Source organism: Myxocyprinus asiaticus, chromosome 35, assembly GCF_019703515.2.
Source record: "Myxocyprinus asiaticus isolate MX2 ecotype Aquarium Trade chromosome 35, UBuf_Myxa_2, whole genome shotgun sequence".
NCBI classification, from domain to species: Eukaryota; Metazoa; Chordata; class Actinopteri; order Cypriniformes; family Catostomidae; genus Myxocyprinus; species Myxocyprinus asiaticus.
In genome coordinates, this window is record NC_059378.1 from 4,584,966 (window position 1) to 4,609,844 (window position 24,879).

General features: G+C 36.1%; 1 protein-coding gene across 1 annotated transcript in view; it reads left to right on the forward strand.

Moving 5' to 3' along the window:
- Positions 1–24,879, forward strand: part of LOC127426169 (rho guanine nucleotide exchange factor 10-like protein) — a 211,383-nt gene that overhangs the window by 112,562 nt on the left and 73,942 nt on the right. The window contains exon 20 of the mRNA XM_051672771.1: positions 15,600–15,721. Within this exon, the coding sequence (XP_051528731.1) occupies positions 15,600–15,721 (122 nt within the window). The remainder of the gene's footprint in view (positions 1–15,599; positions 15,722–24,879) is intronic.

Consider the following 24,879-nt stretch of genomic DNA (forward strand, 5'->3'; position numbering starts at 1 on the left):
AAATTCCGCACCTGCATTCCAATCTACATCTTGATATAATCCTTCCTCATGATCACACAAAATGTTTTCATGAGCTGAATGGGAGACTAAACAAAAAGTTAAAATGTGATGAGACTGCAGTATACCCAACAGACTCGTGCAGTACGTGCAAGCCATTCGCACATCACGAGCCGGCAGTGCTTCACGTTCGCTTAATCACGCGAGTAAACACGCCCGCTTCGCTTCGATCAGGCTGCGCGGATGACAGCCTACATTCCGTGTTTCATTTGTTTCTCAATGCTGTGCATGTAATAAGGAAAACACCACTATGAATCCTTGAGATTTCCAACCCAGCAACAGGTACACCCTCCTTTAACCAGTCACACTCAAAATTACATTAAAAGATTAAAAGAGAAAACATAAAAACCTGAGTCTAATCAAAATATAAATTAAACCTGGAAATAAAGTTTTAGGATTTTGTAGGTGTGATTCACCAAAAATGGCTAAGATAAGAACTGTCTTTGAAACGTCTTAGCGCAATGACCTATTTCTTAGGAAAACAACAAACTGCACTTTGCACCAGTTCATTAACATACAATACACCCGGGGCCTGGGTAGCTCAGTGGTAAAAGACGCTAGCTACCACCCCTGGAGTTCGCTAGTTCGCTAGTTTGAATCCCAGGGTGTGCTGAGTGACTCCAGCCATGTCTCCTAAGCAACCAAATTGGCCCGATTGCTAGGGAGCGTAGAGTCACATGAGTAACCTCCTCGTGGTCGCTATAATGTGGTTCGTTCTCGGAGGGGTGCGTGGTGAGTTGAGCATGGTTGCCGCGGTGGATGGTGTGAAGCCTCCACACGTGCTATGTCTCCATGGCAACGTGTTCAACAAAACCATGTGATAAGATGCATGGGTTGACAGTCTCAGATGCAAAAATAAAATAAAAATAATAATAATGAAAAAAAATAATAATAGTAATAATAAAAAATATTATTAAAATGGATTTATAGTCATAGATCATACGTAGTATTCCCTTAGTACTACCTTTGATTTATTTATACAAAAGCATCTTTCTTACTGTAATAAAAAAAAAAAAAAAAAAAAAAAAAAAAAGAAAGGCTGTTGTGGTAATGAGAATCATAATTGAAAACAATGGAACCTTTTCATACATAAAATGCAGCTCAAAGTGCTTCACAAAACATAGAATTCAACATTTCAGACAAATTAAAACAAATCATTGCAATAAAAATGAAAGTACAAAGATAAAATATTAAAATGAATTACAAGAAATGTAGGGGGAAAAAATAAAAAGATACAAATTGAATATAATGATAACGAATACAAAAAATAGGTAAATCAAACGCTAGTTTAAAAAAAAAAAAAAATATATATATATATATATATATATATATATATATATATATATATATATATATATATATATATATATATGTGTGTGTGTGTGTGTCTTCAAATGCTTGATGCTTGTCTAATTTCAACTGGTAATGCATTCCAGATTTTTGGCACATAATGGCTAAAACCAGCTTCACCAGATCTCTTAAGATTTACATTACAGTATGTAAGAAATTCTGTATTGGAAGACCTCAAACTGCGAGTTGGAACATAATTTGATAAGTCAGAAATGTATGACAGTGCTAATGCATTAAGTGCTTTAAAAACCATAAAAAAATAAATCCTGTATTTAACAGGTAACCAGTGCAAATTAGCTAAAACTAGTGTAATGTGATCTCTCTTCCTGGATCTTGTAAGCACTCTGGCTGCAGCATTCTGCACTAGTTGCAGTCTATCTATACAACTCTTAGGTAAGCCAGTATAAAATGCATTATATAGTAGTCAAAGTGAGAAAAAAATAAAAGCATGAATACATTTTTTTCACATCATCATGTGAAACAAAGGGTCGAATTCATGCAATATTTCTAAGATGATAAAAACAGGCCTTTGTAACATAATTTATATGAGACTTAAAATTCAGATCACAATCTAGAATGACACCAAGGTTCTTCACCTCTGTCTTTGACTGCAAATCCAGAGAACCTAGTGCAGTTTCAGTTCTTTCCCTCTCATGTTTTGAGCCAACAATAAGAATCTCTGTTTTATGCTCATTTAAATGCAACAAGTTTGTGTTCATAATAGGAGGCTGGAAAAACATTCAGACACACTCTTTAATGCTTCTGTGTCAGTGGGCCCTACAGAGATATATAATTGAGTGTCGTCAGCATACAAATAGTTTACCTACAGTAAACAGTAGTTTACCTCATGTTCATGGATAATGTTACCCAATGGAAGCATATACAATGTGAATAAAAGTGGTCCAACAATTGACCCTTGTGGAACACCATATAGTACGACATGTTTCATAGAGGTACAGTCACCTAATTTTACAAAATAATGCCTCCCATTAATGTATGATATGATCCAATTTAAGACAGAGTACTGTGACCATTACAGTAGGTCCAAAAGGACTAAGACTGATGCATTCCTCTCATCAGTATTCAGTCTATGATCATTTATCATATTTAACAATGCAGTTTCAGTGCAATGACTGTTTCTGAAGCCTGACTGATACTTCTCACACACATTGTGTTCATCTAAAAATTGATTGAGGTGTTTATTTTTTATTTCTAAAATCTTGCTTAAAAACTGTAAATTTAAAATTGGTCTAAAAGGATTGAGAACAGTAGGATCTAGGTTGCTTTTCTTAAGTAGTAATTGAACAACAGCACATTTAATGGCATTTGGGAAATTACCAGTTTCTAAGGAGCAATTTACAATATCAAGAACATCATCAATCAGGCGGTCTGCGACTTCTTTAAAAAATGCAAAACATACATTTCAAGTGTGGCTCAACGTTATGTCTAAGTTTTTTTTTTTTTTTTTTTTTGTCTATAAAGAGTAATATACCGGATAATCAGCAGTTCCAGTACATCATTTCTGAAATAAATTGACTAGGAAAGAAGGCAGGCAGGTCCTCTTCTTATCATTTATTTTATTTCCTCTGACAGTTTTTTTTTTTTTTTTTTTTTTGTGTGTGTGTGTTTTTTTCTCCCTATATGCTAAATTTTCCCTATATTCAGATGTATTCCAAATACATTTTACATTTACTTTATACTGTTTTCTTATCCAGCGCCTGTCTGGTAGAGATACCTGTTAGCCTCAATCCAAATCCCCTCTCCTGTCCATCATTCTCTCACCTTAATTCTCACTTTCTGTATCCCTTTGTCTCTCTTTCTCTCTGACTGTGGCTATCAACAAGTAACCACTAGTTAAACCCCTGACAAGGTGCATTCTTGTTTGCTTATCCTATTCTAAGCGGCATGAGCTTTATGACACAACATGAATAAAACTATGGTTGCTGCATTGTTAACGAGGGTGTGAGGAGACTGCTTACGCAGACAGAATGCATTATGCCTGAGTCATTAGCGATGGTGGTCTTTGCTATGCAGGGCATAAGACAAGGGTGCCTCAACATCGCTAATATCTTATCTGCAGCATTTATTTAGAGCACAACCTTTATATTGCACATTATTAATATATTTCAAAGGACTAAATGTCAATGATAGTGTGCATTCATATAAACTTACAATAGAGAGCTCTTAATCTTGTCCTTCCACAGATAACCCAGACCATCCATGCTGAAAAATCAGCTTAAACCAGCCTAAGGTGGTTTGCTGGTCTTTAGGGCTGGGTAGTAATACAGATTTTCCGATTCAGTTTGATTCAGATTTACAAGCTCTTGATTTGTTTCAGATTTTGATTAGATTCCAGTCAAATTAATTGGGTATAATTCAATTACAACATTTCAATGTCCATTTTGCCTAAATATGAAAGAAATTCTCTCTCAGATAATGCTGTTAATTAAACGACCTTGTAACTAGATACATGACAATATACAATTTACAAGTTTTATTTAATCTTTAGTTTTTCATTATTTTGGTCACATTTGAGCTTTTAGAAATTTAAAAATCCATGTTTTCCATCAATAAATATAAATAGTAATAATTATGCATTTCATGACATTGTAAGTATTTACACAGATTTGTAGAACACATGCTAAAATGGTGCTATCTCTTTAAGAATAGTGGCAGTTTGGCATGTGTCTGACTGAAGTGTTTTGGTTGAACGCACATAAACGAGAGTGAGTTGAATGGCTCCTTTACCGCATCTGTGCTTTGTGTCTTTTGTTTTGTTGTCCTAAATTTGTAAACAGGTAATTCTGGTTTCGTTCACTCTACCTCACTTTGAAAAGTCTCATTTTATTCCACTAGATGGCAGTAAGCACTAGAAGAAAAAAAAAAAAATTCTTTAATGCATTTTAGCCCTCAAAGATGTGTTCGTCCATAGACATTCTGTCTAATTTTCAGTTCAAGCACCACCTTCGTTGTTCCATTGAATATCTTAGCCTCTGAGTATACTAGAAGCTCAATCTAGGCATCATTAGAAAATTGAGATCCTCCCCTTTGATATATAGCATTGTATCTCCAATAGTCGAATACATACTTTTCTGATTATTTGTTTTGCATGCTTTTCCTTCTGGATGGCATATTTTGTTCTGGACATCTAAGATATAACATTGGATTATTCAGCCAAGCAAGCTCACAGACAAGTAAACAATGGCTAATGTTTAAGAAATCTCCCTAAGGTAAAAGCAGATATAAAGTGTTTGGCTACTTGGGCTTACAGCAGAAGTTATCAGAACATAAAATTGACGTTTGTATTTGATGACTTGCAGAAATCATATTTCACTTTGTGATTCTTTTTAAAATCTTTTGAACTGTGATATTAGGGCAAAAAATTTACTATTTGGTCACATTCCTGAGAATGAGAGCTTCCATTTGCTATATGACTTGTTTAGGTGTTATGTGAAGGACTTTTATATTCATGCAAATATTTCTACCCCATTACCTCTAGGGGGCGATATTTTTTAACGCGAATGATTTGAGGCCTTATTTATTTATTTTTTTCAGTAACATAAATGTAGAAGTGATGTTATCTCTGAAAAGTTCAGATTCTAAGCTTTCAAATGATACCTCATATTCCTGACATCTGTATATGGAGATTTTAACATTTTAAGCATAAACTTTTTTCACAATATAGTAATACGATACAATAATAGACCGGTGTGCAACACAACTTCATTTAAAAGGTCCCGTATGTCAGTTGCGACAGACGTGTAGGAGCGCATTATGTTTAAAGTGCTCGCCTGTTTCATTCTCTCTCTGTCTTCTCAACAGTTCCTTGTAGCATTACATGGAACAAGTCTAACTGAAGCATTAAAGCAAACTTTAATCTCAACATGCAGTGAAAGGATCTCGGTACCTAACTACTTTGTCACTACTCAATCACTGGTGAGTAAAATATGAAAATGGCTTATCACTGACATTTTTTGTAGATGGTTTACCTAGCCCACTTGGTCATAGCCTGGCCAGCTGACAAGTGCTCAAACCCCTCTAAAACCAGCAAAACAGACCAGCATTACCAGCTGACAAGTTTGTGAGACCAGCTAACCACATTATTAGAGCGACACGAGTTTGTTACTAATGTCCAAAAGTGTATGTCACACATATGATCTTTTCTCACCAGCAAAGAGCACATTTCATGGTACAGTAAGCTAGAAGCCAATTTAATTGTTGGCTTAAGAGTCACGGCAGGTAAACAGTGAACCCACTGACCCACAAGTAGAACAGACTGACAGCTAGAATTCAATTAAAGTGTTGCAAGATTGACCTGCACTACTTTACCATCCCTCCAAAGAGCAAACCTATGATGAAATCATGGCAGAGCCAGGGGCGGAGCCAGGAGTTTTTTACAGGGGTGGCCGGGCAGGGGCCAGCGATCATTCTGTGGTGGCACAGAAATTTTCGGGCAGTACATGTTAAGTCTTTTGCCCAAAAATGGCAATTGCGAGTGGGGTGGCCAACGTGATCCATGGTGGCCACGGCCACCCCTGGCCACCCCCCTAGCTCCGCCACTGGGCAGAGCTGTTTAATTTAATGAAAAGATATGGAGAATTTAGTCTCGTTTGCAAATTAAAAGGAGACATGGTGGTTGGAAGGATTAGCAGATTTTGGAAGTTAGTAAAATAAATGCACTTTCCTACTTCACTTTGCTATTATGTTTTGCATAAATAAAATGAAGCCTACATTTACTGCAATGTGTCCAGATGTTTTACTTTTATGATTCCCATTGTTTTCAATGATTGTTCTCAAATAATTGAGAATTTTGAAATAATAATAAATAGTTATATTTAAATAATTACAAATAATATATTGTTTGTAATTATTTAAATAATAAAATAATATTCATATAATTAAAATGCATTACATTATTGTGGCAGTGGAATGACGTCTTTTTAGTGCCAATAATGTTATAATATATTGAGAATAAAGTAAAAATAACGAGATTAAAGTTGTAATATTTTGAGAATAATTCAAAATTATGAGAATAAAGTCGTAGCATTATGAGATTAAAATTTTATTATTTTGAGAATAAAGTCATAGCATTATGAGATTAAAGTCTGAATATTTTGAGAATAAAGCCAAAATGTCCAGAAACAGCATGTCATTGTCACAATGCGTCATTATCACAATGACAGATTGCAGAGCCAGCAGCTTCATCAGTGCAAGAAATGGATGTGGATGATCTAGTTAAAGCATACTTTAGTTTAGGATTTAGCAACAAAGAAATCCTTTTTCATCTTTTGGCATATCAGCACAAAGTTATTATTGGGATCAGGACACTTCTGCGGTTATGCAGGAATTGAATTTATTCAGGAGAAAGAACCAGACAAACATTTGCGCATTCCCACTCGGCATAGCTGATGCTTGGGCTGGGTTTCCCTAAACTCTAAATTGAACATTAGTAGCACTTAAATTGTACTTACTACAGCATGTTAAGAGCTATGAAATGCTCTTAAATCCATTAAGTTCAACTACACGTATTTTTCTCACATCTTTCATAGATTATCAGGTAAAAAGGGACATTTAATAAATTTTATTCATATATTTTGATAATTGAAAAGCTATTGTACACTGTTTCAGAGGATAAAAAAAAAAGAAAAAAAAAAGAGTTGAAAAAAAAATCACATTGAATCGCATTGAAATCAATGGGCAGTCTCCGCAGTCTGTGCATGTGACGTGATAGTTATAAATTAGATCTAAAGGTAGATCTAAATTTACATGACACATAATACAGTATAATAATTTATTGGCCTTTGATCAGATTGTCTTAGAGCAAATATGTGAGTAATGTGACCCTGCAGTTTAAAACTTAAATTGGCCAAAATAAATAATTAAAATATAGTTAACAAAGGAGATTAGAGTGAGAGTGTGCAATGAGCGATTCACTCTCTCTCTCTTCCTCCTCCTCTTTTTCCTCCCTCCAATGGATGATTCAAACAATCCTAGTCTGTTTATAGTGCAGTCACAAATGCAGACTGCATAAAGGCAGTAAGGCTACAAGTGCACAGTAGGGCTGGGCGATATGCAAGAAATATATTCATGTTTATATTATTATTTAAAAAAATTGCGATATCTGATTACATCGTCAACCCCCCGCAGAGGGATCTGTGATTGGGGGATCTGTCTGTGATTATATCTTTATTAATTTTGCTTTAAAAATTACATTTATGTATTGAAACAGGACAAACTTTAACCAAATATATTTCTAAATTCAAGTACACTTCAAACGAAACTAAAAAGCTATAAGAATAATGAAGTGGTCAAAATAATAATAATAATAATAATAATAATAATAATAATACATTTTATTTATAGGCGCCTTTCACAACACTCAAGGTCACCTTACAAACAGAACACAAAAAAAAGTCATCCTTGAAAGCATCAACGATACTCAAAACATGGAATATAAGCACCCTTTGCCATCACCAAGTATTCGTCTTCAACAGGTGGAAAATTACTAATACAAATTAAGATCTAAAGACACTTATAAATGTAAACATAATAATAATGATAATGAAAATAATAATTAAAATATAAATACATTTTAGGTTCAAGGTGAACTCGTTTAGGTTGTATACACATGTACTCTGTAAAAGAAAAAAAGTGAACCTGCTGCTGCGTGTGTTCCACGAGACACATTCCCGCTGCACGCCTTTGAACATCAGAGACACGCATCGATGGCTTCTCTGTCGTCTGTTCTTCAAAATGTAATAGTGTGTTTCTTTAAGTGCATGTCAATGTGTCTGTAGTTCAGCCTACTGATGTCCATCATTTTAATCCTGTTCACTGTGCATCTGTTCAGGTTCCAGCCAAAAAAAAAAAAAAAAAAAACTTTAGGCTACATGAGAGCCCTAATGATGCACATCACATACATTCATGTTACGTGCATTTTTTTGTGTTACTTTCATTAATCTCTATGAAGTTGAGAATTAATTCATTTGAAACCCTGTCTTACTAAAGCCGTCATTATTTCTGTAATTCAATTCTGTAATAGTTAATAAATTTCAGCACCTCAACAAGGTTACACAACTCCTGGACATATATTGTAGGCTATTGCCCAAAGTTTCAGCACCTTTGGAACGGATAGCTCCCATTATGAAGCATTTACATTCTACTTTACAACGAGCGATCTACGTGCCGGTTTGGGAGACAGACGTTACTCCATCTTAAAATAATGAGTGACATTTGTTAAGATGATCATAAACACTTAAGTTGAAACATTATTGGGAAACCCAGCCATTGTCATTCCTTTCTGCACAAAGACGCCTCCTTTCTATGTACTGTAATTTAGTCTCATTGTAGATGCACTTCATTCACAAAAATTGCCTGGCACAGTTTAGATTGCACTATTGCCACAAATAAAAGTAGGCAGTAACATTTATTTAATTTAAAAGAGAAGTTTGTGAACATTTTCAACCCATCATATCAGCAGTAATTCATCAAATACTGATCAAATGATGGAGAACAGCATTATAGCCTATATCTAGATGTGATGTGTAGGCTAGTCAAGCACACTATTTCGGCATGTTTAAGAGCTGATTTAGGTGTCTGGATCACAGTGAAGATGTACAGTCTCGGCAGGGTGTCAAATGCGGTGGTCTGCGGCATCCTCCACATTTTATTGCTCAGAATCAGCTGATTACGGGCGTGTTTGTGCTACTGGCTGATCTGTATAATTCCTTTAGTGAATTGGCCGCTAAACCAGTGCAGAGAGTATGTGCTAGTAAACAGCGCATTTACCAGGCGCAATTCGTTCTTAGTGAGATTTTTTTTATGATCGTTTATGATCATCTAAACTTTTCCCAAACTAGCATGTAGATCGCTAGTTATAAAGTAGAACGTAAGTGCTTTGTTACGGGAGCTGTCCGGTCCAAAGGTGCTGAAGCTTTGTCATCTAATAATGAAAATAATGTGGACATACTGATAAACATGGAAGTTGTTTGTAACCTTGTCGAAGCGCCAAAATGTATTAACTATTACAAAATGTCATTACATAAATAATGATGGATTTATTAAGACAGGGTTTCAAATTAATTCTCAACTTAATAGAGAATAATGAAAGTGACACAAAAACACATGTAATAAGAATGTACACAATCACATAGCCTAAAGTTTTGTTTCTTTGGCTGGGACCTGAACTGATGCACAAAGAACAGGATTAAAATGATGGATATCATAGGCTACTGAACTATAGACCTATCTTTATATTAATGGATCATCTAACCAGATGCAGATACAGTTCTAGGCATTGTGCACTTGTTGCCTTACTGCCATTATGCATCATGCAATTTGTGACTGCCATGTAAACAGACTAGGACTGAAGAAGAGGAGGAGGAAGAGAGAGCGTGAATCACTTATTGCACACTCTCAATCTAATCTCCTTTAACCATGTTTTAATTATTCATTTTGGCCAATTTATTTAAGTTTTAAACTGCAGGGTCAAATTACTCACATATGTCCTCTAAGCAAATCTGTTCAATAAGAATGTTTTTGTTTCTGTTTACAATTATGCTTATCAAAGGAGGCCAATAAAACCTAATACTGTATTATGTGTCATGTAAATTTATATCTATTTTTAGACCTAATTAAGACCTATTACGTGGCATGCACAGACTGCGGAGACTGCCTATGCAATTTTTTCAACACTGTTTTATCCTCTGAAACAGTGTACAATGGCTTTTCAATTATCCAAATATATCAATATAATTTATTAAATGTCCCTTTGTATCTGATAAACTGTGAAAGATGCGAGAACAATAGGCCTAATTTACAAGCATTTTTACGTGCTTCATAGATAACGATGCTTTTGGGAAACATTCTGTAGTAAGTACAATTTAAGTGCTACTAATGTTCAACTTAGAGCTTAGGGAAACCCAGCCCAAGCATCAGCCAAGCCGAGTGGGATTGCGCAAACATCTGTCTGGTTCTTTCTCCTGACTAAATTAAATTCCTGCACAACCGCAGCGGTGTCCTGATCCCAATAATAACTTTGTGCTGATATGCCAAAAGATGACAAAGGATTTCTTTTTTGCTAAATCCTAAACTAAAGTATGCTTTAACTTGATCATCCACATCCATTTCTTGCACTGATGAAGCTGCTGGCTCTGCGATCTATCGTTGTGATAATGATGCATTGTGATAATGACGTGCTGTTTCTGGTCATTTTGGCTTTATTCTCAAAATATTACGACTTTAATCTCATAATGCTACGACTTTATTCCCATAATTTTGACTTTATTCTCGAAATCTCTGCAATGAGATTTGGTGGGTAAACGCAACAAATAATAATGCCACTATATGAAAAATATTACCATCCCTAAAAAAGGCTTAATTTTTTATATGCAAAATATAATTTCCTATTTGTTTCTTTTTATTTTGGAGTTAAACAGGACCATGACAGGATTCGTGAGAATCTCCCAGTTGCGTTTATTTAGATCTTTAAAAAGTGACTGAAAACTTGGTGACTAAATGCTTGTTTTTTTTAAATCCTAGTGACCTGTCTTTAACAATACACTTTTATTAGAGAGCTCAGCATGTTGTAGCTGGAATACTGTGTGTCTGTACAATTCACTGAAGCAAGAATAAATGTGAACAATGAGAACATTGCGTCATCTAGGGCCAGATTTGTTTGAGTCTGTCTTCGGTATTGTGTTCTTTTAAAATATTCACTGACGCCTTGTTGAAGCCAGTGTATACAATGTTTTTCCATATGAGTGTGGTATGTTTGGTTATTAAGCTTAACTAAACATGCAACTTTTTAAATGAAAACAATCAGATTAGTGTCAGGTTTATCTCAAAAGTCTGTATCTTAGCAACAGAATGCAATAATGAGTAATAATTAGATAAAAATCATTAGATCATGAAAAGCACAAAGTTACATGACTGCGGCAATATTTGTGCAAAATTTCATTAAGTGGTTCATTTCACGTATCGCTGCAGTTCCAATGTGAAATGTCCACTGTTTGGTGCAAAAAGCGAGTTAAATGTTCTCCCAAACAGATGAGGTTATTAAGGTTAATGCCATCCCTACCATAAACCTTAAGCCTAACCGATAGTGCCATAACAGCAAATGTGAGATAAAAAACATCAATTGTGTCATTTTATGGAGTTCTATTATACTTGTGGCTCACGTGTCCCGACTTGTATCCATTTGCATAGCAATTGCAACGCTCTTGACTGGTCTCGAGCAAGCTTGTAAATGTAGTTGTTCATGTAATGCAAATGTTAAAATTTATGTGTGCTATAGTAAAAGTATTTTGATGTCATAAGATAGCATTGTGTGTGGAACACAGCGAAAAGAAAGTGTTAACGAACTGATAATCTGCCAATTTACTCGTGATTTGTGTGAAAGTGAATAAAAGTCAACATTTTTGTAGTGCCTCTAGTGTTCATTTCACCAGGAAACTGCCGCAAAACGTACAAGGCACTTAAAAATTATTTTGCAAAAATGTAGGGATAGTTGCATGATTCTATGAGACTAGGTTGGTGAATTTGGTCTAAATCAAGCACACGACACCACATTCAAATCATATTTAAAAACGTATCACCTGACATTGAACATCATTATCTACATCATTTGACATGTATGCAGAAACATTCCCTTTTAAGTTATTTGAATAGTATGACCATGTGTTGTAAGGGCATGGAGAAATCATATTTCTCATCAGTAAAGTTTTTCCTCTTCATGAATTCTCTGTTAGTGTTGGTGGACTTCCTCTTTCCCTTTGTCCTTCAAAAAGTTAAATTACTGTTTAATACTTTAATAAATAATGCATAGATTTGCCATAGCAGTAGGATCAACTTTGTATAAAACAATTCGATTAAAAGTTATTATTTCTGGATTTAAAGTATTAAACAAGGATTATTGCAAGGTGTCTGCAATTATCCAAAGAATTTATGAGGTCTTATCCATAGTCTTACTGTACTTACTGGCAAAGAAGTCCCTTGCAGGAGTTTGAAAGAAGATATTTTAGAAGACTGACCTTTTGCAGAAGTAGGGGATTGAGTGCTTTGATTGTAGAGCGGCTACATCATGAATGACAAGAAACAAAGTGTTACCTCCCCCTAAGAGTGTATTGAAAAAGATGAAAGATAAAAAAACACACATTCAATAAAAGCTTAAAGCAATCCACCTGCTACTAGTGAGAAACAGTGTTACTAAACTTAAGGTAATTGGCCCTTAAGTCTCCTGCTCTCTCCTTTTCTTACACGTTAATACAGCTATGGAACATAGCCTGTCAAACCGCGCCGAGTTCCTTTCACACTGCGAAAACAAAAGAGCCATTTACAATCTGAATGTAATTGTTTGTGGGCTATTTTAGTTGTTTCTGGGGCTGATTTCGAGTTGACGTATGTGCAAAGAAGCAGGAAGCAATGAAAACCAGATATTTATGTGCAACTTAAAAAGATGGTCATGATAGGTAATTACTATATTACTTTAACAGAAAGGGCTTGCTGGCAGGCATGCATTGTGCATGGAGATTGTAAACATCTGTCAAAGTGGCTTTGAGGAAAGACCTTGGTGGCCCATGCCTCCAGAATTTAGACTTCATTAATTGAAATCTGGAGCTTGTTGTTTCACATGCTGAGATGGACACCTGCTGCAGCGATGAAACTTAGGAAGGCTCATTAGTTTGCTTTACTGCGAGTTCCTTCAGATGGTGCACACTTGGAGCTTCAAATATCTTAACTAAAGAAATACTTCAGTGTGTACAATTAGTATGTGCTGCACATATAATGAAACTGATCTGTCTGTCTGTCGTTTGTTCATTTATTCATTCATTCTATCTGTCTATCTATCCATTTTTCATTCTATCTGTCTATATATCATTCCTTCCATTTTTCTATCTATCTATCTATCTATCTATCTATCTATCTATCTATCTATCTATCTATCTATCTATCTATCTATCTATCGTTTCTTTGTTTATTCATTTGTTCATTCATTCAATCTGTCTATCTGACTATCTGTCTATCGTTCATTTCGTTGTTTGTTCTGTCTATCTATCAATCGTTCCTTCCATTATTCGTTCAAACCTGTCTATTTATCTATCATTTGTTCCATTGCTCATTCTATCTGTCATTCCTTCCATTGTTCTATCTATCTATCTATCTATCAATCTATCTATCTATCTATCTATTGTTTGTTTATTCATTTATTAATTTGTTAGTTTGTTCTATCTGTCTATCTATCCATTGTTTGTTCCATTCTTCATTCTATCTGTCTATCTATCTTTCATTCCATTGTTCTATCTATCTATCTATCTATCTATCTATCTATCTATCTATCTATCTATCTATCTATCGTTCCTTCAATTGTTCATTATATCTATCATTTATTCATTTTATTCATTCTATCTATCTATCTATTGTTCTTTCCATTGTTCAGTCTGTCTGTCTAACTATCAGTCATTCATTCCATTGTTCGTTCAAACCTGTCTATTTATCTGTTATTCATTCCATTACTCGTTCTATCTGTCTTTTGTTCCATTGTTTGTTCTATCTGTCTATCTATCTATCGTTCCTTACATTGTTGGTTTGTCCATTCTATCTGTCTGTCTATTGTTCCTTCCATTGTTCTATCTATCTATCTATCTATCTATCTATCTATCTATCTATCTATCTATCTATCTATCTATCTATCTATCTGTCTATCATTTTTGTTTGTTTGTTTGTTCTATCTGTCTATCGATCTATCTATTGTTCATTCCATTGTTCGTTCTATCTGTCTATCTATCTTTCGTTCCATTGTTTGTTCTATCTGTCATTCATTCTATCTCTCTATCTATCATTTGTTGAATTTTTCGTTCGTTCTATCTATCGTTCCTTCGTTCCATTGTTCGTTCTGTCTATCTGTCTGTCTATCATTCGTTCCAATGTTCATTCTATCTGTCTATCTATCATTCCTTCTATTGTTCTATCTATCTATCTATCTATCTATCTATCTATCTATCTATCTATCTATCTATCTATCATTTATTTGTTTGTTTGTTAGTTCGTTCTATCTGTCTATCTATCATTCCTTCTATTGTTCTATCTATCTATCTATCTATCTATCTATCTATCTATCTATCTATCATTTATTTGTTTGTTTGTTAGTTCGTTCTATCTGTCTATCTATCTATCTATTGTTCATTCCATGTCATATCTATCGTTCCTTCCATTGTCCTATCTATCTATCTATCTATCTATCTATCTATCTATCTATCTATCGCTCGTTCCTTCCATTGTTTGTTCTATTTGTCTATCTATCATTCCTTCCATTGTTTGTTCTATTTGTCAGTCGCTTGTTCCTTCCATTGTTTGTTCTATTTGTCTGTCTATCATTCCTTCCATTGTTCCTATCTATCTATCTATCTATCTATCTATCTATCTATCTATCTATTTATCGTTTGTTTGTTTGTTAGTTCGTTCTATCTGTCTATCTATCTATCTATTGTTCATTCCAATGTTCGTTCTATCTGTCTATCTATCTTTCATTCCATTGTTTGTTCAATCTGTCGTTCGTTCTATCTCTCTATCTATTGTTTGGTCAATTTTTCGTTCTATCTATCTATCGTTCGTTCATTCCATTGTTCATTCTATCTGTCTATCTATTTATCGTTCATTCCATTGTTCATTCTATCTGTCTATCTATAGTTCATTCCATTGTTCTATCCATCCATCCATCCATCCATCCATCCATCCATCTATCTATCTATGTATTGTTCGTTCCATGTCATATCTATCATTCCTTCCATTGTTCTATCTATCTATCTATCTATCTATCTATCTATCTATCTATCTATCTATCTATATATCATTTATTTGTTTGTTTGTTAGTTCGTTCTATCTGTCTATCTATCTATGTATTGTTCGTTCCATGTCATATCTATTGTTCCATCCATTGTTCTATCTATCTATCTATCTATCTATCTATCTATCTATCTATCTATCTATCTATCTATCTGTCTGTCTGTCTGTCTATTTTTTGTTTAATATGTCTGTCTGTCAATCAATCAACAAAAGGGATGAGCCCTTCAATATGTCCTGCTCAAACTTCCTGTTTGAATAGTATCAACAAAGGGCAGAAAATTGCACCTGTCAAGCCATTTTTTTTTAGGTTTTAGGTTAACTTTGGTCATTAATTTTTCAATGTATTCCAGGGGAGGAGAACACACCAGGTTGGTTCTCTGCAGAGGATGAAGAAAAATCAAGAGCTCCATTTTGGTGTCCACTCCTGGCCTGTCGCATGCCTGTTTTCACCTCAAAAGCCCACAATTTGAAGGTGAGCAATTTCACATATAAAGTGTAATTTTACTGCTTTGATGTCTGAAGCCAGAGACTGACATCCAATTACATGACTATCACCCACAAAACAAAGACTAATTAGAAACATGTTTCACTTCTCTTGAGCAGAAAGGGTGTTTTTTTTCCTTTCTTGAAGACAAGCAACTTTTACACTCAACTGTACACCATACAGTCATTTCTCAGCTAAGTCCCACAGAAGCAACCTCCACAGACAGATACTGACCAGAGGATGATCTTATGGTAACATTTCCAGAATTGTGGAATTACAAGGTGACATGGAACCTGTCCAGTCACACTAGTCAGAGAGAATGCTTGTGGATCAATAGCAGCTGTTAAGAGCTGCAAGCTCCTCATAGATCATATGGTGAATGGTAAGAGACAGACTAAAATGGCTTCAGAGTCAGTCAAACGGGAATGAAATCAATTTTACTGTCTGGAAGATGATATTTCAGGCTAGATTTTCAGTCCTAACAAAGTTAGTTGATTTGCCCCTGAATGCAGGGTTTAGGTGCCAAATTACCACAGTCACCATGAGAGGATGTTATAAAGTGATCATTCAATTACCGTAATTACTGTGGGACATCCGAGTGTAAATCAATCAGGCCACATTAAATTAAGCTTCCTTATTGCAACCCAATAGATGGTAAGTTTAGGCTGATGGAGAAATGGTGTCTCTTTGTTCAAGATCTTGGATCTCTGATGAAGAGATCAGCGGTATACTTTTTCCACATCATTGCTTTCCACAGCTGCTCAGAACAGTGCCATGAGTTTCCTTCATTGCGTTAGGGCTACTCTTGGGCTTCTCAACCTCAGACTAAGGTGTTCACTTGAATTTGCTTTGTTAAAACCTGGTCCAGTCATTTTCAATGATAATTGTTTGCTGGGTTTGGATTAGGGATGGGAATTGTAAGGAATTTAATGACTACACTGACTGTATGGTTCCAGTATTTTTTTTTTTTTAAATGGAACCAGTCCTGAACAAAATCCATTTCTAGGTTCCGAACAAAAAAATGTTTCTCGGTTCCCAAACTTAGTTGAGATAAGTTTATTAGTACTTTAAAAATGGTATGAAACATTTGGACACAATCCCGCTACTTAGCATTCACATTGTCAACAATAAATCATGTCTCAAAAGGCTTGGTCCTTGGAGTTTTAAGGGTGTCTGCTCTGATTATGAATGGGCAGTTTTGTCTTCAGCTTGTGTTTGTGTTTGTATTGAAAATAAAGGTGGATTAAAGAATGTGTGTGTTGGAGGTTCTTGCAAAAAAGGAGATGGGTGTCCAGTGAGGGACATAAAGTCCTTGCAAAGAAGCCTTCTGCTGTACTGTTAGTATCTATCAAGCCTTGCTCGTTAACTGTACTTACCACTGGGTGGCATGCGTTAGCCAATGCTGAGGCCTCCAAACATGTTACTCTTAGGTTTTGGCAGCTGATGCATTTGGCAGAACATCCATTGGTGCAGGGATTGGAAAGTCCTGAGATGGTTGGAAAAGGAGGGGTACTTGAAGACCAAGATCAAACGAGAAAGCCTCTGGGGACTCACTCATCTCCAGTAATAAAATGGAAGTTCTGTAGCATCACACCATGAACAACTGATCTGTACGCACACAGTTCTGCCATTTTTGTAAAAGCCTGGTGGGTGGACTTGGTAGCCAGGGGAGATAACTGTTTCAGTGAGTGGATCAGTGGGGTCTCTCTGTCCCACTCCCATCCAGTCTACCCTAGCAATATCTGACCCACTTCTAAACCTTGTGAAAATATAATAATACACCACACACAGGCATGCATTGTTCCTAAAATGCAATACTAAGTGGACTGCTGTTTATATGTGTGGTTATAGACATCTAAATTTGTATGCATCCATCACATGAATTTAAAAGTCTGTAGAAGATAAGTTTCACCTTTTCATTTACAACTTTTTGTCAGCTACTAGACAGTTTGTGCACACAAACATGAAGTTCTGATTTATTTGTATTTTTATTCATATAGACAGTAGAAAGATGATAGAAAATGATGGGTATAAAAGAGGAGAGTGGGATAGGCAAATGACACCCAAATGGGCACCATAGGAGCATGCACACTAAGGGTTTGTGTCTTCTTTGAGAATTGGAGTTTGGCTTGATCACTTTTCCCACCCTATCTGCTCAGAGGACCACTCACATGGAGAATACAGTAGCTTGACTATCCCTTAACATGCTAAAAACCCTTCACCAAAAACCATCTTTAGCTGCAAAATGGAGCTCTACACTGCAAGTTCTCAGATCTATAAAGATGTCCCATTGGAAGAGAAAGAAACTCAATCTGTTTCCTTATGAAGCATTAGGATGGAGAGAAGATGGCTCCTTTTCAAGAGTGTTTTTTTATACCTAGGAGATTCCATCCTGGGTGCTTTGAAGTGTGGGAAGACAAGCTGTGAAAAGGATTTTTTGAGGTATCAGGTTTTTTTTTTTTTTTTTTGGTTTAAAATCAAGGGGAATGAAGCAGAGAAATGTTTGCTAAATCTCTTTTATCGTACTTAAACGGACATCATAGTTCTGTCCAATGAAGCTTACCAACAGAAACAAGGGCCTTTCCCTAGCTTATTGCTGTAGATATGTGCCCTGTATGACTTAGTTTGGAGATTTTCGAAGTTTAAATGCTGTTTTTGTGAATTAATTATTAATGGTTGTGTTTTGTCGATAGCCAGTCGATTCTTTAAAGTCTTTAAAAAGCTACTTCGGGGCTTCAACTCCATGGCTTGTTTGATTACAGATTATTCCAATGTGCTGAACGTGTTGTGCTTGTGAAGCTGTGTACATTTGTTAACAGTTGCTATGGTTTACATTAATATCATTTTGTATTATTTGTGCCCAAATTGCTTATTTGGAACACATTGTCATTAGGGCTGGGTAAAATATGAATTTTTCAATTAATTGCGATCCAGATATGAATTCTTAAAACCCCAAGATCTATCTTTTACTCTTGCATATCACTTGCATATGCAACCAAATTTCATACTATGTGACTTAAAATGCCTGTGATTTGCCACTGGCTGGTACATTTTCAGATTTCTGCAGTGATTTAGTAGTATTGTCGAAGAAGCACAGAGATCATTTCACTGCGTGTTAAAATTGTTTTGACTCATTCCGTGTAATAAGTGTAAAGACAAGATCTGTGCAATCCATTTGTCATTGAATTATATCTCTTTTAATACCCTTTCTCACTTAACTACCACTATTATTAAAGAGACAGTACCGTTTTAGTGCTTGTTCCACAGATCAATGTAAATACTGGTAAATATTACAAATTATGCATGTAAACAGTAAACATGTAACAATATATATACAGTTGTGCTCAAAAGTTTGCATACCCTGGCAGAAATTGTGAAATTTTGGCATTGATTTTGATTTATTTTAGGATAGTGATCATATGAAGCCATTTATTATCACATAGTTGTTTGGCTCCTTTTTAAATCATAATGATACCAGAAATCACCCAAATGGCCCTGATCAAAAGTTTACACACCTTTGAATGTTTGGCCTTGTTACAGACACACAAGGTGACACAAACAGGTTTAAATGGCAATTAAAGGTTAATTTCCCACACCTGTGGCTTTTTAAATTGCAATTCGCATCTGTGTATAAATAGTCAATGAGTTTGTTAGCTCTCACATTGATGCACTGAACAGGCTAGATACTGAGCCATGGGGAGCAGAAAAGTACTGTCAAAAGACCTGTGTAACAAGGTAATGAAACTTTATAAAGATGGAAAAGGATATAAAAAGATATCCAGGGCCTTGAAAATGCCAGTCAGTACTGTTCAATCACTTATTAAGAAGTGGAAAATTCGGGGATCTCTTGATACCAAGCCAAAGTCAGGTAGACCAAGAAAGATTTCAGCCTCAACCAGAAGAATTGTTCGGGATACAAAGAAAAACCCACAGGTAACCTCAGGAAAAATACAGGCTGCTCTGGAAAACGATGGTGTGGTTGATTCAAGGAGCACAATACGACGATACTTGAACAAAAATTAGCTGCATGGTTGAGTTGCCAGAAAGAAGCCTTTACTGCGCCAATGCCACAAAAAAGCCCGGTTACAATATGCCCGACAACACCTTGACATGCCTCACAGCTTCTGGCACACTGTAATTTGGAGTGACGAGACCAAAATAGAGCTTTATGGTCACATCCATAAGCGCTATGTTTGGAGAGGGGTCAACAAGGCCTACAGTGAAAAGAATATCATCCCCACTGTGAAGCATGGTGGTGGCTTACTGATGTTTTGGGGGTGTGTGAGCTCTAAAGGCACGGGGAATCTTGTGAAAATGTATGGCAAGATGAATGCAGCATGTTATCAGAAAATACTGGCAGACAATTTGCATTCTTCTGCACGAAAGTTGCGCATGGGACACTCTTGGACTTTCCAGCACGACAATGACCCTAAGCACAAGGCCAAGTTGACCCTCCAGTGGTTACAGCAGAAAAAAGTGAAGGTTCTGGAGTGGCCATCACAGTCTCCTGACCTTAATATCATCGAGCCACTCTGGGGAGATCTCAAACGTGCGGTTCATGCAAGACGACCAAAGATTTTGCATGACCTGTAGGCATTTTGCCAAGACGAATGAGCAGCTATACCACCTGCAAGAATTTGGGGCATCATAGACAACTATTATGAAAGACTGCACGCTGTCATTGATGCTAAAGGGGGCAGTACACAGTATTAAGAACTAAGGATATGCAGACATTTGAACAGGGGTCATTTCATTTTTTCTTTGTTGCCATGTTTTGTTTTATGATTGTGCCATTCTGTTATAACCTACAGTTGAATATGAATCCCATAAGAAATTAAAGAAATGTGTTTTGCCTGCTCACTCATGTTTTCTTTAAAAATGGTACATATATTACCAATTCACAACTGATATATATATATATATATATATATATATATATATTAGGGCTGTCAATTGATTAAAATCTTTTATCAAATTAAATACATGGTGTGTCGATTACTTAATTATGCACAATTATATAATATATAACAATTTGCTGAGAAAGCCCCACAAATAACAATATATAATGATTAAGTAATTAGAAAGTTATATTTAAATAATTACAAATACTGTATATTTTATAAACAAATAATTCTAATGCATAACATTATTGTGGCAGACACAGGCACCGAACCCGTGGGCGCTCGAGCACCCATGGGAATGGCTGAGCACCCACAGAAAATCACGAGATATTCCACATTAATTTTCTCCATAGGCATTTAAACAAATGTATTTAATACATTTTTCTCAGACTTGAAAAAGTCTCAAACATAAAAACATTTGATTTTAAGCAAATAATTTTCAAAATTCGAAAAAAGCATTGGTAATTAGGAACTTCTCTGATAAGTGGATCTAACTAATGGATTGCGGTTCCAGTGAGAGATCTGTACTCACAGAAATTATTTGTTGGATTTTACATGACACAACTGCAGAATGAACTCTTGAATAATTAATTCATCAAGCGTACTGCCGCACTGAAAAAAAACAACAACAAAAAAAAAAAACGTTGTAATTGAGCAGGCTGAGCATGCGCAATCTTATATTCCTTCCTATTACTTAGAATAAAATGTTTTATAGTTAATGGGCATTTGTTGTGTGCATAGACATGTTCATGCATGCCATGCTTAGCCCAGATTACATTTTCTTTTTTTTTTTTTCAAAATATGATTTTTTTAGGCTAACTGTTCAGACTGCAGGTTATATGTGGACAGATTCTAGTTGCATTTGCTAGCATGTTCATATATTAATCATCATCGTAACAATGCAAACTTGCCATACAGGACGACTAACATCCCTTATTGAAGGCTTTGTATCCTGTATTGAAGCAAAAAAGGGTCTGACAAGGAGACTCCACTCCCAGCCATAACTGAAGCACTCCAAATGCTCAAGCGTCCCATATTTGCGTGACACTTTCAACCTTATCACATTGTGGTGGCTCACAGCCAGTGTGTGTTACCGCACCTTAGCGCATCTCATTGAGTGAGTAAAGCCAATGTCTGTATTATTTTAAAATGTTTTTATTGCTTTGGCTGACTTGTAAAATACTTGACAAATGAGTGTGTTCCATTTGGAAGTGATAATCCATATGCCCCTCATAGACTTTACCTTCTACTGTCGGAGGGCAGAAAGATGTAATAAAAGGTCATTCTAAACTCACTTTTTAAGTAATTTTTTATTGAAAATTCTCTTGTAACAATCCTACAGTGTGACCATCATTATAGTTTTCCCTTCAAAGTGCACTGTGAAGGCATCATTTATGCCATTTGGAATGCAGTAAATGTTTTCTCATCGCAACACCTGACGAAACAACCCATTGTGCATAACGATTGATGAAAAACGTACATAATAATTAGGATCTGACTTTTCGAATGGTGGTTGGGGGAAGGGTCATTAGGGCACCCACTGGCAGAAACATAAATCGGTGCCTTTGGTGGCAGAGGAGTTAAGCATTGATAAGACGATACAAAAAGTGGCTTTATTATTAGCATATTATTGAACATAAGCCTGTCATTGGCCCACATTTCACAGCAATCCCTTTTGCAATTTAATTTGTCAATCAGTCTGAGATTACACTTGCGTACACAGATGCTTTTAGAGCGTCTCACTTTGGTTGTCACGTCATAAACAAACAATTTTTAGGTTGCTGTGTCAAGTTAAACATAGTTTAGTACTTAGAAAAACATGCCTTGAGATCCTTAAATTTGGATTTGCACAAGAACGCGTCCTCATGTTGTGCTGTCTGCTGTAGGGTTGGTTTGTTCTCTGTATAAGCTGAGTGTTGCCTATACAGCTAAAATTTCTTTTACTGGAGAAAACAGGTGGTATTTCAAACTTGAATTGCTCAGGAATCTTCCTTATTACGGTCCAGGGACATGATTAATTGTGTAAAAAAAAAATTAAATGTTCTTTTTTTATATAATTAATCGCACAGAATTAAAGCATTAAATCGACAGCTCTTATTTATATATACAGTACTGTGCATAAGTCTTAGGCACATAAGATATTTACCAAAAACATTTGTCTTAAGATGGTTATTTACATCTGTTACTTTAGTGTGTCAGTAGGAAATATACATTTTATACTCTCAAACATTCCTTTTGCAAATAGAATAAAATAAATAGAAGAACAGGGAGCCCTGCAACAGATGGCATGGCCCTCACAGAGCCCCCCACTGAACACTGAGTCAGTCTGGGATTACATGAAGAGACAGAAGTAACTGAGACAGTCTAAATAAATAAAAGAAATGTGACGAATTCTCCAAGAAGCTTGGAACATCCTATCTGCCAACAACTAAGAAAAACTGTGTCCAGGTGTAAGTAGGAGAATTGGTGCTGTTTTAAAAGCCAAATATTGATTTAGCTCTTTTTCTGTTTACTGGACTTTGTATGATGTTAATTGATTAATGAAAACTATTTATGTCATTATTTTTTTAAGAAATCTTCGCTTTTTTCACAAGTGCCTAAATCTCTTGCACAGTACTGTATATATATCTAATATATATATATATATATATATATATATATATATATATATATATATATATATATACCAAACCAAAATATTTATAATATTATACATATATTTTATTATACTGAATATATGTAATAAATATTATATATTCAATATAATGTACGCAATTTCAAGACATCATCTTTAGTGACATATGGAAAGCTAGAATGTGACAAATTATGAAAAACCAATGATAAAATAAAATTTGTGAAATTAATATTTTTTGTAAAAAGTTGAGGATCCCCTGTATAATTAACAGCATTAGCGGAGAGAGAATTTCTTTCATATGTAAGCAAAATGGACATTTTAACTTAAATATACCCACAAGAATCGGAAGCTTGGGACTCCGAATCCAAGTGATTCAGGAAATCTGTACTGATTGTCATGCATCGGTCTCTTAAATTATAGAAGTCAGTTTATTGTCCACTAAAGTGCTTTGACCTTAAATATTTGCTTTAAATATCCCATGAGCAGGGTTGGGAGGGTTACTTTTGAAATGTATTCCACTACAGATTACACTACATGCTGTAAAATGTAATTTGTAACATATTCCGTTTGTAACGTTGGTGTCTAGGAGTGAAAGAGGAAGAGAGGAGACACAGGAGTAGAATATTTAAATACTTTAATCTCAATTGCTGGAGTAGAACAAACGCTGGAGTGGAACAAACGAAAGGCTCAACTATAGTAAATGCTGGAGTGGAACAAACAATAAATCTTAATATCAAAACTAAGCACAACGTAACACTTCTTAAACTCAACATAACACTTCAAGGACTGACAAAGGATAAACAGAACTAGAGGGTATTTATACAAACAATGACTAATGATGAAATGGAGGGCAGGTGAGGAGGACTGGAAACAGGTGGGAGAAATGAGGGAAGTGAACTATGGGAAATGTAGTCCTGTGGAAAACTTCAAAATAAGAGTCCTTGAAGAAAATGAGGGCGACAGACTGTGACATTACCCCCTCCACCCCCCCCCCCAAATGGCGACTCCTGGCGCCCAACGACAGATGAGGTGGGTATGATGATGCAGAGGATGAAGGATCCAAGGATGATGATCAGGAGGCTTAGGGGGTGGCTTCAGGGCTGGGAAAGGATCCGGAGGCCTGGGGGACAGCTTCAGGGCTGGGAATGGATCAGGAGGCCTGGGAGGCTGCCACAGGGCAGGGACTGGGTCAGGAGGCCTGGGAGGCAGCCACAGGGCTAGGACTGGATCATGAGGCCTGGGAGGCGGCCACAGGGCTAGGAATGGGTCAGGAGGTGGAACCGCTGGAGGAGGAGACTCTGGGGAAGCGGAAGAGTCTGAGGGCAGAGCCGTGGAAGGAGTCTGAGAGCGGAGCCATGGAAGGCGGAGCCGTGAAAGACTCTGGGTGCGGAACCATGGAAGGCGGAGCTGTAGATGGCTCAAGGGACAGAGCCGTGGAAGGCGGAGCTGTGGAAGGCGGAGCCATGGGAGGCTCGAGGGACAGAGCCATGTAAGGTGGAGCCGTGGGAGGCTCGAGGGACGGAGCCGTGGAAGGCGGAGCCATGTGAGGCTCGAGGGGCAAAGCCGTGGAAGGCGGAGCCATGAGAGGCTCGAGGGGCAAAACCGTGGAA